This window comes from Eumetopias jubatus, unplaced genomic scaffold, assembly GCF_037043125.1.
Source record: "Eumetopias jubatus isolate StellerSeaLion01/CBP00866 unplaced genomic scaffold, mEumJub1_p1.0 scaffold_11, whole genome shotgun sequence".
NCBI lineage: Eukaryota > Metazoa > Chordata > Mammalia > Carnivora > Otariidae > Eumetopias > Eumetopias jubatus.
In genome coordinates this window covers 17,109,171-17,125,899 of record NW_028274817.1, presented here as the reverse complement: position 1 = coordinate 17,125,899, position 16,729 = coordinate 17,109,171, and the positions used below count along the sequence as shown (strand labels likewise).

The 16,729-nt window shown below is 39.1% G+C and overlaps 1 protein-coding gene across 2 annotated transcripts in view; it reads right to left on the bottom strand.

Annotated features, from left to right (window-relative positions):
- HS6ST2 (heparan sulfate 6-O-sulfotransferase 2) overlaps nucleotides 1-16,729 on the bottom strand; it is a 280,536-nt gene that overhangs the window by 26,913 nt on the left and 236,894 nt on the right. The window contains exon 4 of one of the 2 annotated variants that reach the window (XM_028092709.1): nucleotides 15,558-15,644. The exons of the other annotated variant lie outside the window; for it this stretch is intronic. Coding sequence (XP_027948510.1) covers nucleotides 15,558-15,644 — 87 coding nt within the window. The remainder of the gene's footprint in view (nucleotides 1-15,557; nucleotides 15,645-16,729) is intronic. 2 annotated transcript variants of the gene reach the window in all.

Sequence of the window (16,729 nt, the reverse complement as noted above, 5' to 3'; positions counted from 1 at the left end):
TGAGGTCTTCCCCAACCACTTTATTTAAATTTACACATTTCCTGCCTGCACCACTCCCTACCCCCCTGCCATGTCCCTTTCCCGACTTATGACTTATTCCCTTCTAAAATACTGTGTATTTTATTTGTTCGTTTAATGACAGTCTTCCTCTACTAGAATGGGTAAAGGCAGGGATTGCTGTCTGTTTTATTTGCTGTATCCTCAGAGCCTATAACAGTACCTGGTACCTAGTAAGCACACAAAAAATGTTTGAATGAATGGAGAAGTTCATCCTCTAGGAAATCCTGTGAAGCAGGCACTCTTAGTAACCTCTTTTTACAAGTGAAGAAACTGATACACAGAGAGATTAATTTGTCCAGGGCAGTGTTGGGATTTTAAAGCAGCAACTGGGCTCCAGAGTGTGCCATCTTAACCATGATACTATACTGTTGTTTTTCAAGAACTCATGAAGGGAGAGAGGGGGCAGAGGGGAGAGAGAAGAGAGAGAGAAGGGAGAGGGGAAGAAAGCACAAATGAGAGAATGAGAATAATGGGAAGAGTGTGTGAGATTCTATGAACTTTAGGGTTTATTTTTCACTGTGTTTTTTGCTTTTTGTTCTGGACCTCCATGAATAGGATCTACTCTTTTGCTGATGCAATTTCTGTGCAGTAGTGTGGGAAGCTAGTTTTGGTCATGTGATAAAGGCAGCAATCGATCATTTGTCCCCAAAATAGCATCTTTAGAGAACACTATCATTGTTCAACTGTCTCTCCATTGTTAGATGTGTCTCTTTACAATGTTAAATTGGTGGAAATTATTTGCACAACAACAAAAAAATCATACCCAGTCAACACTGTACTAGAGGTTCTAGCAAGTGCAATAAGGCCAGAAAAAAAGGCATCCATATTGGAAAAGAAGAATCAAACTGTTTTTATTTACAGATGCCATGATTGTCTATGTAGGAAATTCAAAGGAATCTATAAAAAGCTCCTGGAACTAGTAAGTGAGCTTAGCAAGTTCATTGGACATAAGATTAATATAAAAGAATCAATTGTACTTGTATATATGAAAAATGAGCAATTAGAAATATAAAAAACAATACTATTTACCACAGCATCAAAAGTATGAAATATTTAGGGATACATGCAACAAAACATATGAAAGACATGTACACTGAAAACTATAAAACATTGCTGAGTGAAATAAAAGAAGATCCAAATAAATGGAGAAATACCCTGTGTTCGTGGCTTGGAAGACTCAATATTGTTAAGATGTCAGTTCTTCCCCAATTATTTTAGTTGAGGTATAACTGACATATAACACTATGTTAGTTTCAGACCTACACCACAATGATTTGATATTTGTATACACTCCAAAATGATCACCACAATAATTCTAGATCCCCACATTACCACGTGAAGTTACATAATATATAATACAATATTATTGACTATAGTCACCATACTGTACATTACATACCCATGTCGCATTTATTTTATGATTGGAAGTTTGTACCTCTTGAACCCCTTCTCCCATTTTGCGTGCCTCCAAAACCTCCTTTGCTCTAGCAACAGTCAATATGTTCTCTGCCTCTGTGAGTTTTATTTTGTTTTGTTTGTTTCTTTCTTTTGTTTTTTTGATTCCACATTTAAGTACAATCATATGGTATTGGTCTTTCTCTGACTTATTTCACTTAGCATCATGCCCTCAAGCTCCATCCATGGCATTGTAAATAGCAAAATTTCATTCTTTTTGATGCCTACTAGGTAGTATTCCTTTATACAGACATAGATAGCACATCTTTTTTATCCATTCATCCATTAATGGACAGTTTGTTTCCATATCATGGTTACTGTGAATAATACTGCAATGAACATAGGGGTGCATGTATCTTTTCAAATTAGTGCTTTTGTTTTCTTCAGATAGAGACACAGAGGTGGAATTGCGGGATCATATGATAGTTTTATTTTTAGTTTTTAAAGGAATCTCCATACTGTCTTCCACGGTGGCTGCACCAACTTACATTCCCACCAACAGTGCATGACAGTTCCCTTTCCTCCACATTCTTGCCAACACTTGTTATTTCTTGTCTTTTTGATAATAGCCATTCTGACAGGTGTGAAATGATATCCTGAGCATCTTTTCACGTGCCTGGTGGCAATTGAATATCTTCTTTGGAAAAACGTCTATTCAGATCTTCTGCTCATTATTTAATTGGATTTTCTTTGTAGTTGAGTTGTATGAATTCTTTGTATATTTTGAATATTAACCCCTTATCAGATGTATGACTTGCAAATACCTTCTCCATTCAGTAGGTTGCTTTTTCATTTTGTTGATGGCTTTCTTCACTGTGCAGAAACGTTTCAGTTTGATGTAGTCCCATTTGTTTATTTTTGCATTTGTTTCCATTGCCTTTGGAGTCGGATCCAAAATATATATATATATATACATCACCAAAAGCAATGTCAAGAAGCTTACTATGTTTTCCTTCTAGGAGTTTTGTGGTTTCTAGTCTCATATTCAAGTCTTTAATCCATTTTGATTTAATTTCTGTGTGTGGTGTTAAGATAGTGGTCCAGTTTCCATACTTTTGCATGTAGCTGTCCAGGTTTCCCCAGCACCATTTATAGAAGAGAATATCCTTTTCCAATTGTATATTGCCTCTTTTGTTGTAAATTAATTGACAATGTATGCACGGGTGTATATCTGGGCTCTCTATTCTGTTCTATTGATCTAGGTCCTGTTTTTATGCCAATACGCTATCTTGATTACTATAGCTCTGTAACATAGTTGGAGATCAGGGGGTATGATGCTTCCAGCCATATTGTTCTTTCCCAAGATTGTTTTGGCTATTTGGGATCTTTTATGGTTTCATAAAAATTTAAGGATTGTTTGTTCTATCTCTGTGAAAAATGCCATTGAGATTTTCATAGACATTGCATTGAATCTACACATTGCTTTGGGTAATATGGATACTTTGACAATATTAATTCTTCTTTTCCATTAGCATGGAATATATTTCCATTTATCTGTGTCTTCTTCAAATTCTTTTATCAGTTTTCAGGGTACAGGTCTTTCACCTCCTTGGTTAAATTTATTTTTAGGTATTTTATTCTTTTTGATGTGATTGTAAATGGGATTGTTTTCTTAATTTCTCTTTTGATAGTTTATTGTTAGTATATCAAAATGCAACAGATTTTCATATATTAATTTTGAATCCTGCCATGTTACCAAATTCATTTATTAGTTCTAACAGTTTCTGGGTGGAGACTTTAGGGTTTTCCATATATAAAATTATGTTGTCTCCCAATAGTGACAGTTTTACCTCTTCCTTTCCGATTTTGGTGTCTTTTATTTCTTTTGCTTGACTAATTGCCCCAGCCAGGATTTCCAATATTGTGTTGAATAAAAGCGGTAAGAATGGGCATCCTTGTCTTGTTCCTGATCTTAGAGTTAAAGCTTTCAGCTTTTCCCCATTGAGTATGATGTTATCTGTGGCCTTGTAATATATGGCTCTTATTATGTTGAGGTATATTTCCTTTATACCCACTTTGTTCAGAGTTTTTTCTTAACATAAATGGATGTTGAATTTTGTCAGATGCTTTTTCTGCATCTATGGGATGATCATATGATTTTAATCTTTCATTTTGTTAATGTGGTATATCTCATTGATTGCTTTGTTGATGTTGAACCATCCTTCATTCCTAGAATAAATCCCATTTGATCATGGTGTATGTTTTTAATGTATTGAGTTTGGTTTGCTAATATTTTGTTGGGGATTTTTGCATCTATGTTCATCAGGGATACTGGCCTGTAATTTTCTCTGTTTTGTGGTGTTCTTGTCTGGTTTCAGTATCAGGGTAAGGCTGGCCTCCTAAAATATTTGGAAGCATTTCTTCTTCTTCAGTTTTTTGGAAGAGTTTGAGAATAGGTGTTAAGTCTTCTTGAATGTTTGGTATAAGTCACCAGTGAAGCCATCTGGTTGTACACTTTCGGGTCTCCTTGCTAGTAATAGATCTATTCAGATTTTCCTTCTTCATGATTCAGTCTTGGAATAGTATTTGTTTCTAGGAATTTATCCATTTCTTTTAGGTTGTCCAATTTGTTGGCATATAATTGTTCAGAGTAGCCTTTTATGATCCTTTGTATTTTTTGGTTATCAGTTACAACTTCCCCTCTTTCATTTCTGATTTTATTTATTTCAGCCCTCTCTCTTTTTTCTTAGTGAGTCAGCTAAAGTTTTATCAATTTTATCAAGAGCCAGTTCTCAGTTTCATTGATCTTTCCTATTGTCTTTTTATTCTCTATTTCATTTATTTCTGCTCAGGTCTTTATTATTTCCTTCCTTTTACTAACTCTGTGCTTTGTTCCTTTTTTCTAGTTCCATTAGATTGAGATTTTTCATGTTTCTTGAGGTAGGCCTGTATCTCTATGAACTTCCCTCTTAGAACAGTTTTTCCTGCATCCCATTAATTCTGGTATGTTGCGTTTTCATTTTTCTCAGCGTATTTTTTGGTTTCTCCTTTGACTTCTTTGTTGATCCATTGGTTGTTCAGTACCATGTTTAATCTCTACATATTTGTGATTTTTTTTCCAGTTTTCTTTTTGTGACTGATTCATACCATTGTGGTCTGAAAAGATGTTTGATATAATTTTAATCTTCTTGAACTTATGGAGACTTGTTTTATCGCATAACATATGTTCTATCCTGGAGAATGTTTCATGGGCACTTGAGAAGAATGTGTATTCTGCTGTGTTTGGATGGAAAGTTCTATATATATCTATTAACTCCATCTGGTCTAATGTGTCTTATGTATCCTTTAAGGTTGAAGTTTCTTTACTGATTTTCTGTCTGGATGATCTATCCATTGATACAAGCGGGGTGTTACCTTCCACTACTACTATTGTATTGCTGTTGATTTCTCCCTTTAGGTCTGTTAATATTTGTTTTATACAGTTAGGTGCTCCCATGTTGGGTGCATAAATATTTACAACTGTTATATCTTCTTGCTGGATTGACCCTTTATCGTTATACCATGCCCATCTTTGTCTTTTATTACATTTTTTATTTTAAAGCCTATTTTGTCTGGTATGAGAATAGCTACTCCAATTTTCTTTCCATTTGTTTGAAACATCTTTCTCTACCTCTTCACTTTCAGTCTGTGTGACCTTCTATCTGAGGTAGGCAGGATGTAGGTGGGTCTTGTTTTTTTATTCATTCAGCCACTCTATGTCTTTTGATTATAGAATTTAGTCCATTTACATTTAAATTAATTATAGATAGGTAGGTGCTCCCTGCCATCTTGTTAATTGTTTACTGGCTATTTTGTAGTTCCTCTCTGTTCCTTTCTTCTTCTCTTGCTCTCCTTCCTTGTAGTTGACAACTTTCTTTAGTGTTATGTTTAGATTCCATTCTCATTATCTTTTGTGTATCTACTATAGGTTTTTGCTTTGTCATTATCACGAAGCTTACGTATATCAGCCTTTATATGTATCAACATAGACTGATGGTAAGTTAAATTTGAACACATTCTAAGACTACATTTTTACTCCCCCATACACATGTGACACAATGATGTCACATTTCACATCTTTTATTTTGTCTATCCCTTAATTAATTGTTGTAGTTTAGTTATTTTTACTAGTTTTACTAGTTTTGTCTTTTAATCTTCATCTAGCTTTATAAGTGATTAGTCTACTACCTTTAATACATATTTACTTTTGCCAGTTAGATTTTTATATGTTTTTTTGTAAAGATTTTATTTACTTATTTGACAGAGAGAGACAGCCAGAGAGGGAACACAAGCAGGGGGAGTAGGAGAGGGAGAAGCAGGCTTCCCGCTGAGCAGGGAGCCCGATGTGGGGCTCGATCCCAGGACCCTGGGACCATGACCTGAGCCGAAGGCAGATGCTTAACAACTGAGCCACCTAGGCCCCCTGTATGTTTTCTTGTTACTAATTAACACCTTTCTTTTCAACTTAAAGAAATCTTTTTACATTTCTGGTAAGTCTGGTTTAGTGGTGGTGAACTCCTTTAGTTTTTTTTTTTTTTTTTTTGTCTGGAGAACTTTCTTTCTCCTTCAATTGTGAATGATAACCTTGCCAGGTAGAATATTCTTGGTTGGAAGTTTTTTGCTTTCACCCCTTTGAATATATCATGCCACTCATTTCTGACCTGCAAAGTTTCTGCTGAAAAAAAATCAGCTGACAGTCTTATGGAGGGGGGTGCGTTCCTTGTACATAACAGGTTCTTTTTCTCTTGCTGCTTTTAAGACTCTCTCTTTAGCTTTAACTTTGGAGTTAAATTTTAATTTATAAATTTTAATTTATAAAATGTCTTGGTGTGGCTCTCTTGGGCTTCATCTTATTTGGAGTTCTCTAAGCTTCCTGGATCTGGATATCTGTTTCTTTCCCTAAGTTGGGGAAGTTTTTAGCCATTATTTCTTCAAATAAGTTTTCTGTCCCTTTGTCTCTCTCTTCCTTCTGGGACCCCTATTATGTGAATATTGTTCCAGTTGATGTTGTCCCATAGGTCACTTAAGCTATCTTCATTTTTTAAAAATTCTTTTTTTTTCTTTTTTTCTTTTATTTATTTGACAGAGAGAGAACACAAGAGAGGGAACACAAGCAGGGGGAGTGGGAGAGGGAGAAGCAGGTTCCCCGCTGAGCAGGGAGCCCGATGTGGGGCTCAATTGCAGGACCCTGGGATGATGACCTGAGCCGAAGGCAGACGCTTAATGAGTGAGCCACCCAGGCACCCCTTCTTTTTTCTTTTTGTTGCTCTGTTTGAGTGACTTCTACTCCCCTGTCTTCCAGCTCCTAACCCTTTCTTCTGTTTCATTTAGTCCATTGTTGAATCCCTCTAATGTACTTTTCAGTTCAGTTATTATATTCTTCAGCTCCATGACTTCTGTTTGGTGCTTTCTTATATTTTTCTGTCTCTTTGTTGATGTTCTATCTGTGCTCATTCATTCTTCTCCTGAGATCAGCAAGCATCTTTATAACCATTTCTTTCAACTCTTTATTAAGTAAATTACTTATCTCCCCTTCATTAAGTTTTTTTTTTTCCTCTGGGATTTTATCTTCTTTCATTTGGAACATACCCCTTTGTTTCCTCATTTTGCTGGACTCTCCGTGTTTGTCCTATGTTAGGCAAAACACCCATCTCTCCCAGTCTTGAAGGAGTGGTCATAGGAAAACAAGGAGTGTGTCTCAGTCTGTTGTCTGCAGTTCCCTGGAGGCAGTAGCCTGCCAAGAACTGTCTCTTCAGTTGCTTCAGTTCTGTGGGGCTTAGAAATGTAAGCATCCTCCCCGGCCACCAGAGCCAGGTGTTCAAAGGGTATTCCCTATATGGACTGCATGCATCTACTGGGTTTGGCTGGGCCACGGGGGAGCACATGGCTGTGGAGAGCCCACCCAACAGGTCTGGTGAGGCAGGGTCATGGGGCACAATAGTCCAGGGCATGCAGCCCTAGCAAGGCAGAAAGAGAGTGCAGATATGGCATCTTCAAGTGACTCCATCCCCAGAGAGAGTTCCAACACATCCCTGTGCCTTTAGCAGACACTTTAAAATTAGCCAGTAAATCTCCTTCACACATGGTCTAGGTATTTTTCAATCTGCTGCTTTTGTCATGAGTCTCAGGGCAAGTGAGTCTATACCTGAACCTGTTAAGAGCAGCCTCAGTTTCCTCTAGCCCTTTGGGTCTCCTGGACATAAGCCATGTTGGTTTTCAACAACCCAATGGCTCCTGGACATAAGCCATGTTGGTTTTCAAAGCCAGATGCTTTGGAGGCTTGTCTCACTGGTGCAGGTCCCAAGGGTTAGGGTTGTCACATGTGGGGCTTGAACCACTCACTCCTCGGGGATATACCCGATATTTGTGAGATCCCACCTGCCCATGGGTTGCCATGCCAGGGGTGGGGTTTTGGGCAAGGTCATGGCTCTGTCTCACTCATCTCAATCTGGTCTTTTTACCCTTTGCTGTGAATGAGCTATTCAGTGTTTTCAGGTCTTTTTCAAAGAATTTTTCTATATGTAGCTGTAGATTTGGTGTGTCCGTGGGAGGAGGTAAGTTCAGGGTTTTCCCATACTGCCATCTTAAACCACCTTCTGCTAAGATTTGATACATAAATTCAATACAATCCTTTCCAAAATCCCAGCAGACTTTTTTTCTTTTCCTGTAAATGTATAGGCTGATTCTAAAATTCATATGAAAATGCAAAGGACCTAGAATATCCAAAACAACTTTGAAAAGAAGAATGAAGTTGGGGGACTCACACCATCTGATTTCAAGACTTATTATAAAGCTAAAGTAGTCAAGACAATGTGGAATTGGCATATGGATAAACATATCAATCAATTAAGAATCTAGAAGTAGACCCATATATATATGTAGACATATATATAAATGTAGACATATATATATATAGAGAGAGAGAGAGACCCATATATATATGTAGATCCATATATATAACATATATAACTGATTTTATGGATATAGATCCATATATATATATATATATATATATATATATATATATATATAACTGATTTTCAACAAATATACCAAAGTAGGCCAATGGAAAAAATACTCTTCTAGTGAAATAGTACTGGAATGACTGGATATCCATATGTAAAACAAAACAAAATTTGATCTCAACCTTGCACCATATACAAAATTTAACTCAAATTGAATAATTGCCCTAAATGTAACACTTAAAACTATAAAACATCTAGAAGAAAACAGGTAAAAACCTTTGCAACTTTGGGTTAGGCAAAGATTTTTTAGATATGATATCAAAAACATAATCCAGAAAAGAAAAAAATGATAAACTGAATTTAATCAAATTAAAAAGTTCTACTCTACACTCCAGATTTTTAGCCACTGATGGGTTCATAATAATAATTTAGATAGCACATCGGTTTTGCCCCATGTTCTCGTACTTTCTTAGTACTGGAAACCATAGTGGGCCACGTTTAATAGGTTAGTTTTCTGAAAAACACAGATTTGGCCTGGAGGCATTAGAAGATGCCATTTATTTAGCCTCTGTAATTCCCTCAGCTCAGAAAGAACTGGTACGAGGACTAACAATATTGGGGTGAAAGGCCAGATGTAGCATTGACAGATGGATGGATGGACAGACAGACGGGAGGAGGAAAGGAAGGAGAGCAGAAGAAAGAGAGATAGAGACAGAGATTTATTACTTGGAGGAAAATAGGGGAGTCCTGTTTAACATCACTCTTCCTTGCTTGCCTGGGCTTTCTTGAGTGGGAGAGCAAGAGTGGAATTCTAGCCAGTACCTGGGAACTGGACATAACTCAGCTGTGCCAGAACAATGCAAGGGAGAGTTCTCAATCTTGTATATTTCAGAGGGGAAAAAAGTTATCAAGGACCTGTGTTCTAGGGAGCAACATGGTGGCTCCATGATTTTGTATGGCAGGCAAGAAGGTAGAAAGATGGCTCTTACTTTCCAAAGCTCGATTAGCAGAATCCCTCTTCCTGATGAAGCTGTAGAACCATGACCAGCAGGGACAGTCAGATATTTGGGGGGCATCTATTATGTTAATAAGTATACTCTTCATCATAACCATCACAGAGATGCATGCGGACCTGCTAGAAAATGTTTCCATGGCTGAACTATTTCTTTGTGGATCTACTACTAATTTCTTGTCTAACCTAATCTGCAGGAATTATTTAGGTGATGCTGGTGGTGCTGGGGCTTCTGCTTTCCCATTTCCAGAGCTGGCAAAGCAGATAACCAGGCAAGCTGCACCACCCAGAGCTCTCATTTGGTCAGAATCATACTGGCCAGGTCACAGTGTTCCCAGCTGCAATAGATTGGCAGCTGAAGCAAACATAATCACTAAGTGACATTATTAAGCACTTATCCTGTGCCAGGTACTGGGAGACCCTCACTTAGATTACAGCATTTCATCATCACAATGGCCCAATGAGGTTGGTACAAAATTAATCAGTGGTGGAGCCAAGATTCAAATCCAGGTCTCTCTGATTCCAAAGCTGATGTCTTTTAGAATACGCACAAGGTTACATGGTTAATTTATTTCAAGCGATCTTTGAACAGCCCTGTGCTGCAGCCATTACCTCTGGGTTAAACCTCAAAGTGTACAGCCTGTGTGCTATTTACCCCTTGTTATTGGAAGTCTTTTTCAAATGTCTTAGGCTACTTTCCTGCCTTATTAATGAATGCACTCTCTGGAACAGATCTGACTTTTTTTGTTATGACCAAAAGTCTCACACTATTCCGGACGGGGAATATTGGAGGAAAGGGCAATTAGGCTACAAACGACTCTCAAAGCCATTTTTAGGAATACATTCTGACATTAGTTTACGTTTTTGTGATTTGTCTTTTTCTAAAAAGGAGCAATTGCAGATACAGACAGAGACGGAGAGAGATAGAAGTCAGTTCAACGCTTTGGTTTGTCACAGGCCTTTGTGATATTAGACTTAGCCTCATAGCTAAATTAAGGCACTACTGACATCATCAGCACGTAAAACTACAGGGAATACTTGACAAGTTGAATACTTGGCCACCTGATGGTTACATCCATATCATACACAAACATTTTGAAATGAATGCACACACACACACACACACACACACACTTTCATATCAGAGACAAAACTGGGGGTGTTAGCAATAGGCACAGACTACTGTCTTAAAAGAGATGCATGGCTCTCAACTAGAGGAAAGGACATAACCATGAGATCATGGCATGCAGGCTTCGACCCCAGGAACGCATGTGTAAACAGCTGAATCTGCACCATATGCCGAGTCCATATAGAACAAGCAAGACTTCACTTCTTTTTAAAGCAGGAAAGGTTTACATTTGGCTCCTGCCAACCAAAACCAAGAGAGTGTTGGTGTGTTTATTTATGAAGCTATGTGCTCCTAACTGCTCTCATCTAGAGACTGCTGAATAGATAAACAGGTCTGCTCATCATGAGACAATTTTGGCCAAGACAGGTTGGAGTCCGTCTTCCTGGGGCATCTGCTACTAGGGTTGGCTCCGGGCAGATTTGTGAAGTGAGCAAGGTCGACTTGGTCCTCATATTTCCCTTCTGTCCTCCTTTTTCTCCATTTTAGCATCCCTGGCTTAATTCATTTAAGCCAACATTTATGGTACTGAATTTAACATTTACGGCAGCATTTACCAGGCACTGTGCTTGGGGTTCTCTGCCCTGGTCCTATAATATTCACGGCCTTCACTAGTATTTGAAAATGGAGCTTGGTTCCTGTCCTTCCATAGTCTGAGCCTATGTGGAAAACATTTCAGGCTGAGGGGGTGATTAATTTCCATCATCGTCTGCAACTGCCTACGATCTAATTTTTAAATTGGTGCCTCTGAATATTACAGACACACACACACACACACACACACACACACACACACACACACCCTCAACCTTGGTTGGCTGATTTGAGGGAGATCTATGAGTTCTCTTTATTGCTTCCTTGAGGAAGGGGTGTTAAAGACTTGAGATCGCTCAAAAATAATGTTGAGAATGGGTGACTGCCCAAACACAACCAGAATGGTTAGTTTAGAGCAAAAGGAGAGTATTTGAAAAGTGCACACTATTTCCCTTCATCATCACTACATTTTTTTAAAAAAGTGGAATGATTTGAATTTCTCCCCAAAGTCTCCATTTTCACCGGGCTGACAGAACCCACCCACACGGGTGTCATGGTAAATGGAGGGCAGAGCACTCAGCTGGACATCCTGAGACCGGGCTCCGAGGCTCGTTTGGTGTGATTAGCTGAAGTACCTTGCTATCTGGGGGAAGAACTGTAACATACATTGTAGTAAAAAGAGCAGGGGACAAATGTTAGAAGACCGGGATTCTAGGCTGAAGTCTGCTACTAACTAGATGCATGTCTTTGGGAAAGTGGCTGACCCTTCTTGAGTCATAGTGTCCTTATCTGTTCAGCAAAAGAGTTGGTCTCCTATAAAGTGTGTTTTGATACAACATGAAAATTCATAACGGCTCCTTGCCACTGCCATCTATGCTCAGCCTTGACAGTTTAAGTGCCGGCTAGGAACAACCCAATGGTGTCAGCAAATGGGTTGATTCCGGCGTGATGTGTTCAACTGAGTAACAGATTCATGTTGCCAAAGGGAACCAAATCTGTGGTTAAATGGAGTGGCCCGGCCTGGCTAGTCACAGGTCAACCTCTGCAAAACCTATGCTTCCTGATACCAGAGTTATGGCTCTATGCTGAGTTTTTCTTTCTGCCTTGTCAATTTGGCTCACTGTTGGCATGGAAGAAAGTGCATGTATTTCCCTGAAAGTCATTGCCAGGGTAGTCTGGCTCTGCTGCTCAGATATATCCCATTCCATCTGTTCCTGCCTGAAACACAGGGCTGGCTACCCAGCTTCAGATCCAGGCAATGAAACAGAGCGAGCAGAAGCGACACAACTTTCAAGCTATAGGTTTCTTCAGCTACTCCGCATGCTTCCCTCCATCTCAGTTGGCCCCCGATACATTGAAGTCCCCCCAAAAGGGCAGAATTGGCCATGTGGTTTTAGTTTTGACCTAAGTCATAGCTTCAACTTGTTCTTATCAACTTTAGGGGATTCTGTCTACCTTTGTGACTACTTTGCATTTTCCTCTTCTGACCAATCCTGGCTACCTGAGGGGTAAGTGGGCAAATGAAAGGGGTCACTTCTCAGAAGCCTTCATTGATATCCCCACATGACGTCTTTCCCACCGCAACCCTGGAACTGGTTAGGGGTGACTATTTGGGCTCCAACAGTAGTAGCCTGTGACCGCTTGTCATCCTGTCTCCTCTTTTCTCCACAAGGAGACTGTGAGCTCCTTGAAGGCACATATTGTATCTTGTATTTGTCTATGAGACCCCAGGGTTTGGCACAATGGCACAAAATAAACGTTCAATGTTTTTCAGTTGTCTTAAAGTAATTAAATTTTAAAAATGAATTTACCAAAATTGTCCACCTGGAGACTCCCATGGAGTCACATACTATCCTCTCCAATTTCCTCATGTATAAAACAGAAATAATAATAATAGTGCCTATTTCATAAGCTTCTGGTGGTTGAGGATTAATGAGACAAAACTGTCAAGTGCTTGGTACAGAGGTTGGCTCAGAGCACTCAACACATATTAATTATGATTTCACATAACCAAGATATGTATCGGAGGCAGCTTGAATTCCGTATTTTTTGTTTCTTCAAAAAAACAGGAGACCTAATTTCTTTTCAGAGAAGAAAAAGCCCTGCCTTCTATCTCCCAGCTTGTTTCTGGCCTCAAAATAAAAACTGTTCCACATCACACTGTCATTAGGTCAAGTAACATGAGAAACCCAGCAGAAGAGCAGGCCGGATGCTGCCTGTTGTGACAGTGCATCATGGGAAAAGCTCGTTGTGACAGTGCATCATGGGAAAAGCTCCAAGGTGCAGAAATCTACCTCCCCACAGCGCACACCGCCTCATACTCCCAAACCAAGGAAGTACCGAGGGAATAACTACACTCTCTGAATTACAAGGCATAGCCTAATAGCGATACACTGGTGTAGAAAGTGTGGAAAAGGCCCCCAAACAGTCTCACCATATTGAGACTGCTCTCTACTGCTCCTGTTAACACAGACAGCCTGAGATGGGAGAAAATGTGCAGAGAAATCATTTTTAAAACCTCCTGAAACTGATGGCACCTAAGTCGGATCAAGGGACCCGACACACATATCCACGAAGAGGATATTGGAGAATTTTTTAATAATCAACAAAAATAACGAAGAATTACAAAGAACTACCTCAATCCATGAGTCATGTACATGGCCAATAAAAGGCACCTAGCTCAGAAAGTGCAAAGAGGGAGGCCATCATGGTGGCAGAAGCGTGGGATGTGTCCAAATACAGCAAGTGTGCTAGAAGATCACATTTATCTACTTAAGAATGTATTTATGCAGGCCTCCTACTGTTCACAACCTGGGTATGGTATCAGGTATGCATTCTCTGTGTCATCTGAACTCAAATTCGACCAACGCTCCCTTTGCGACTCACGCTGAGATTCTTCACCCAAAAGATAAGAGACTAGGTCCCCACAAAGCCAAAAGAAACCAAATAGTGCCCCTTTCAAAGTGTAAGAGCAATCACAAGCATCCATCGCGATACATCAGGGTCTAGAAATGGAGACTGTGACCTGCAGTTGTCAGGGAGACAGGTGCATACAAGGGCCCCAGACTTGGCCTGCATTTCTGCAAGCATGGCGCTAAAAGCGATTCTCCAATGTCCTATCTGCTCACTGAGAGTGCACGCTGACGATGAATCGGGACTAATTTGGAAACATTCATCTGCTTGGGACTGTGGGCATCAATTACCTTCCTTCATAATTTATGCAGCATTTTGATTGTGGTGTGTGGTGATAAATAACTAAAATGAGTTATAAATGCTTGGAGATTTGGTCTTATGTCTTCACCACCGCTTTTTATGTTCTCCAAGATAGCCCCCATTCAACTTTATATGCAAACCTGAAATGGTATTCAGGAGGAGAAGAAAAGGAAAAAAAAAAAAAAAAAAGGCAGCCAGTAGATCTTTCACTTTGGGAACTGAATATAAGATCATATTCAAAGTGCAGCATTTATGGTCCAACGCTGAATACATAAAATACATGACCATTACAAATTCACCTTTCATTGCAAAGCCATGCTTTGCAATGTGGTATGTATATGTATATAAGACATATCGTATTGCTAGATTAGAGCTTTTAGCATGATGAAGGCATCTTTCATCTTCTCCTAGATGCAGGCTGGGTACTCCTTCTGGGCTGTATTTCTACCTGTCGCAATGCCCCAAGCCCCTGAGAGATGTAGCCTACAGAGAACCCAAGTCATTCTCCAAAGCCTGCAGCCACTTTGGAGGGGAAGCACCTAATCGGAGGCATGTCCTCTGCATGGGACCACATTATTTCAGCCATGCTCTGCTGAATCCAATTGGCTGGATCAGCCAATACTGTTTTCTGGAATTAACCCAAAGAGGTCAATCTAACATCACAAATACTCAGCCAGTACAAATTCTGGCAATACCACAAAGACAGTTGCATGTAGGACATGGTACATGCTGGTTACTAGGAAAAGAATATACATACCACATAAATCAGTGATATGGTTACAGTGGAAATGTACTTAAACCAGGACATTCATGGAATGGCTTTCCAGGTTTTTCCAATTCAATCCTAAACTTTAACATATAGGTCAAAGACAGATTTTCATGGATTTTGCAACTCATATAATGATGAATCAGTGCTGCTGCTTCTTTCTTTAATTTTTGAAACACATAGTCCAAATCGTGCATTGCTTTAACTCCTTGACCTTCACACTTAGCCTGACTTTCCCGTCCCTCTCCTCCCGCATCTTTCATCCTTCATATACCCAATATTCTTGACACATGCTTCACTCATTTACCTTTCTCAGTGACTAGCCCAGTGCGAGGCACACGGAAGGCATTCCACAAATCTTTGTTGAATGAGTATGAATGAATGACAAAATGAGGACAGCACAAGTCTTGGTGATATGTTAAATGCACAGGGACACTTTTCACTTACTTCCCACTCTTAGATGCATTCCGGGCCTTTGTGGATGATGGAGAGTTGGCGCCTGGATTAGTGTTTGGAGAACCCCGTCTATCCTTACTATACCCACAGAAAGAATAGAAAAAAATATATACAGCAATGACCACAGAGACAAAAAGCAATTAGTCATTTCATTTAAATACTTTCAAGCTCGGTCTCTCTCTCTCTCTCTTTCTCCTGTCAAAATAGAGCAATGATCTTATCCAGTGGTGAGCTCTTCAAAGGTAAAGAGAGTGGGAACCACTGGTCAAGTTCAAAGAAAGCTATCCTTTTGGCATTCAAAGCTTGAGCTGGTGGATTCCATTAATGATAACACCATAGCCCAGGCCCCAAGGGAGGCTCCAGTAGGAAAAAAAAAAAAGTGTAAAAATAACTAGTCTTTAACATAAAATCCTTTCTTTTCAGTCTCTGGAGTGTCTGTATTACAAGTTCAGTTCTGAAGCTGCTGACTTTTAGTGAAGTATGTGGATGCCAAATGACTTCTAAAAGTCTTTGGGAGATACTATCAGATGAATTAATAATTTTCGCTCATAATGTTAACATGGGAAGGCCGTGAATTCAGATATTCTTTCAGGAAAAGCACCACCTGCTTCATGAGTAATTGAATTTAAATCTCCACCTTCAATAACTCCACAGCTTATGTCAAACCTTGGAAACAATTACGAAATAAATCACTTAGGAAGGTCTGCTTAATCTCATCAGGTTAATAAACGCAGACAAATTAATCACTCGAAGGTAAACAAAAAGGAATAATTGATTGGAGTCTTCTTGATTACTTTATTCTATTTTCTTTATCAAACTATTTTTACCATTATCTTCAATTCAGCTACTCTGCCTTGAAATTATTACTTTACTCCATCTTCAGATTTCCATGGAAACCAGTTCAAAGCCTTTCTTTCCACTTGATGATGTGTGGAATTATTTATCCCGATTTCATCAGAAAGATTTTTTTTTTTGTTAGTCAGATCTACGTCAGCATAACCTTTTATGAAAAGTGAAGGTAAAAAGAAAAATGCATATCTTGGCTTTCAATGGCGGTAATAGAGCCTTCCAAAGGCACAGAATATTGTCTCAGAGAATGTCAAAGAGCTTTCCAGACACTTACGAATCTTTTTAGTCCCTCAGAAATAAGTACCTGCAAGTCA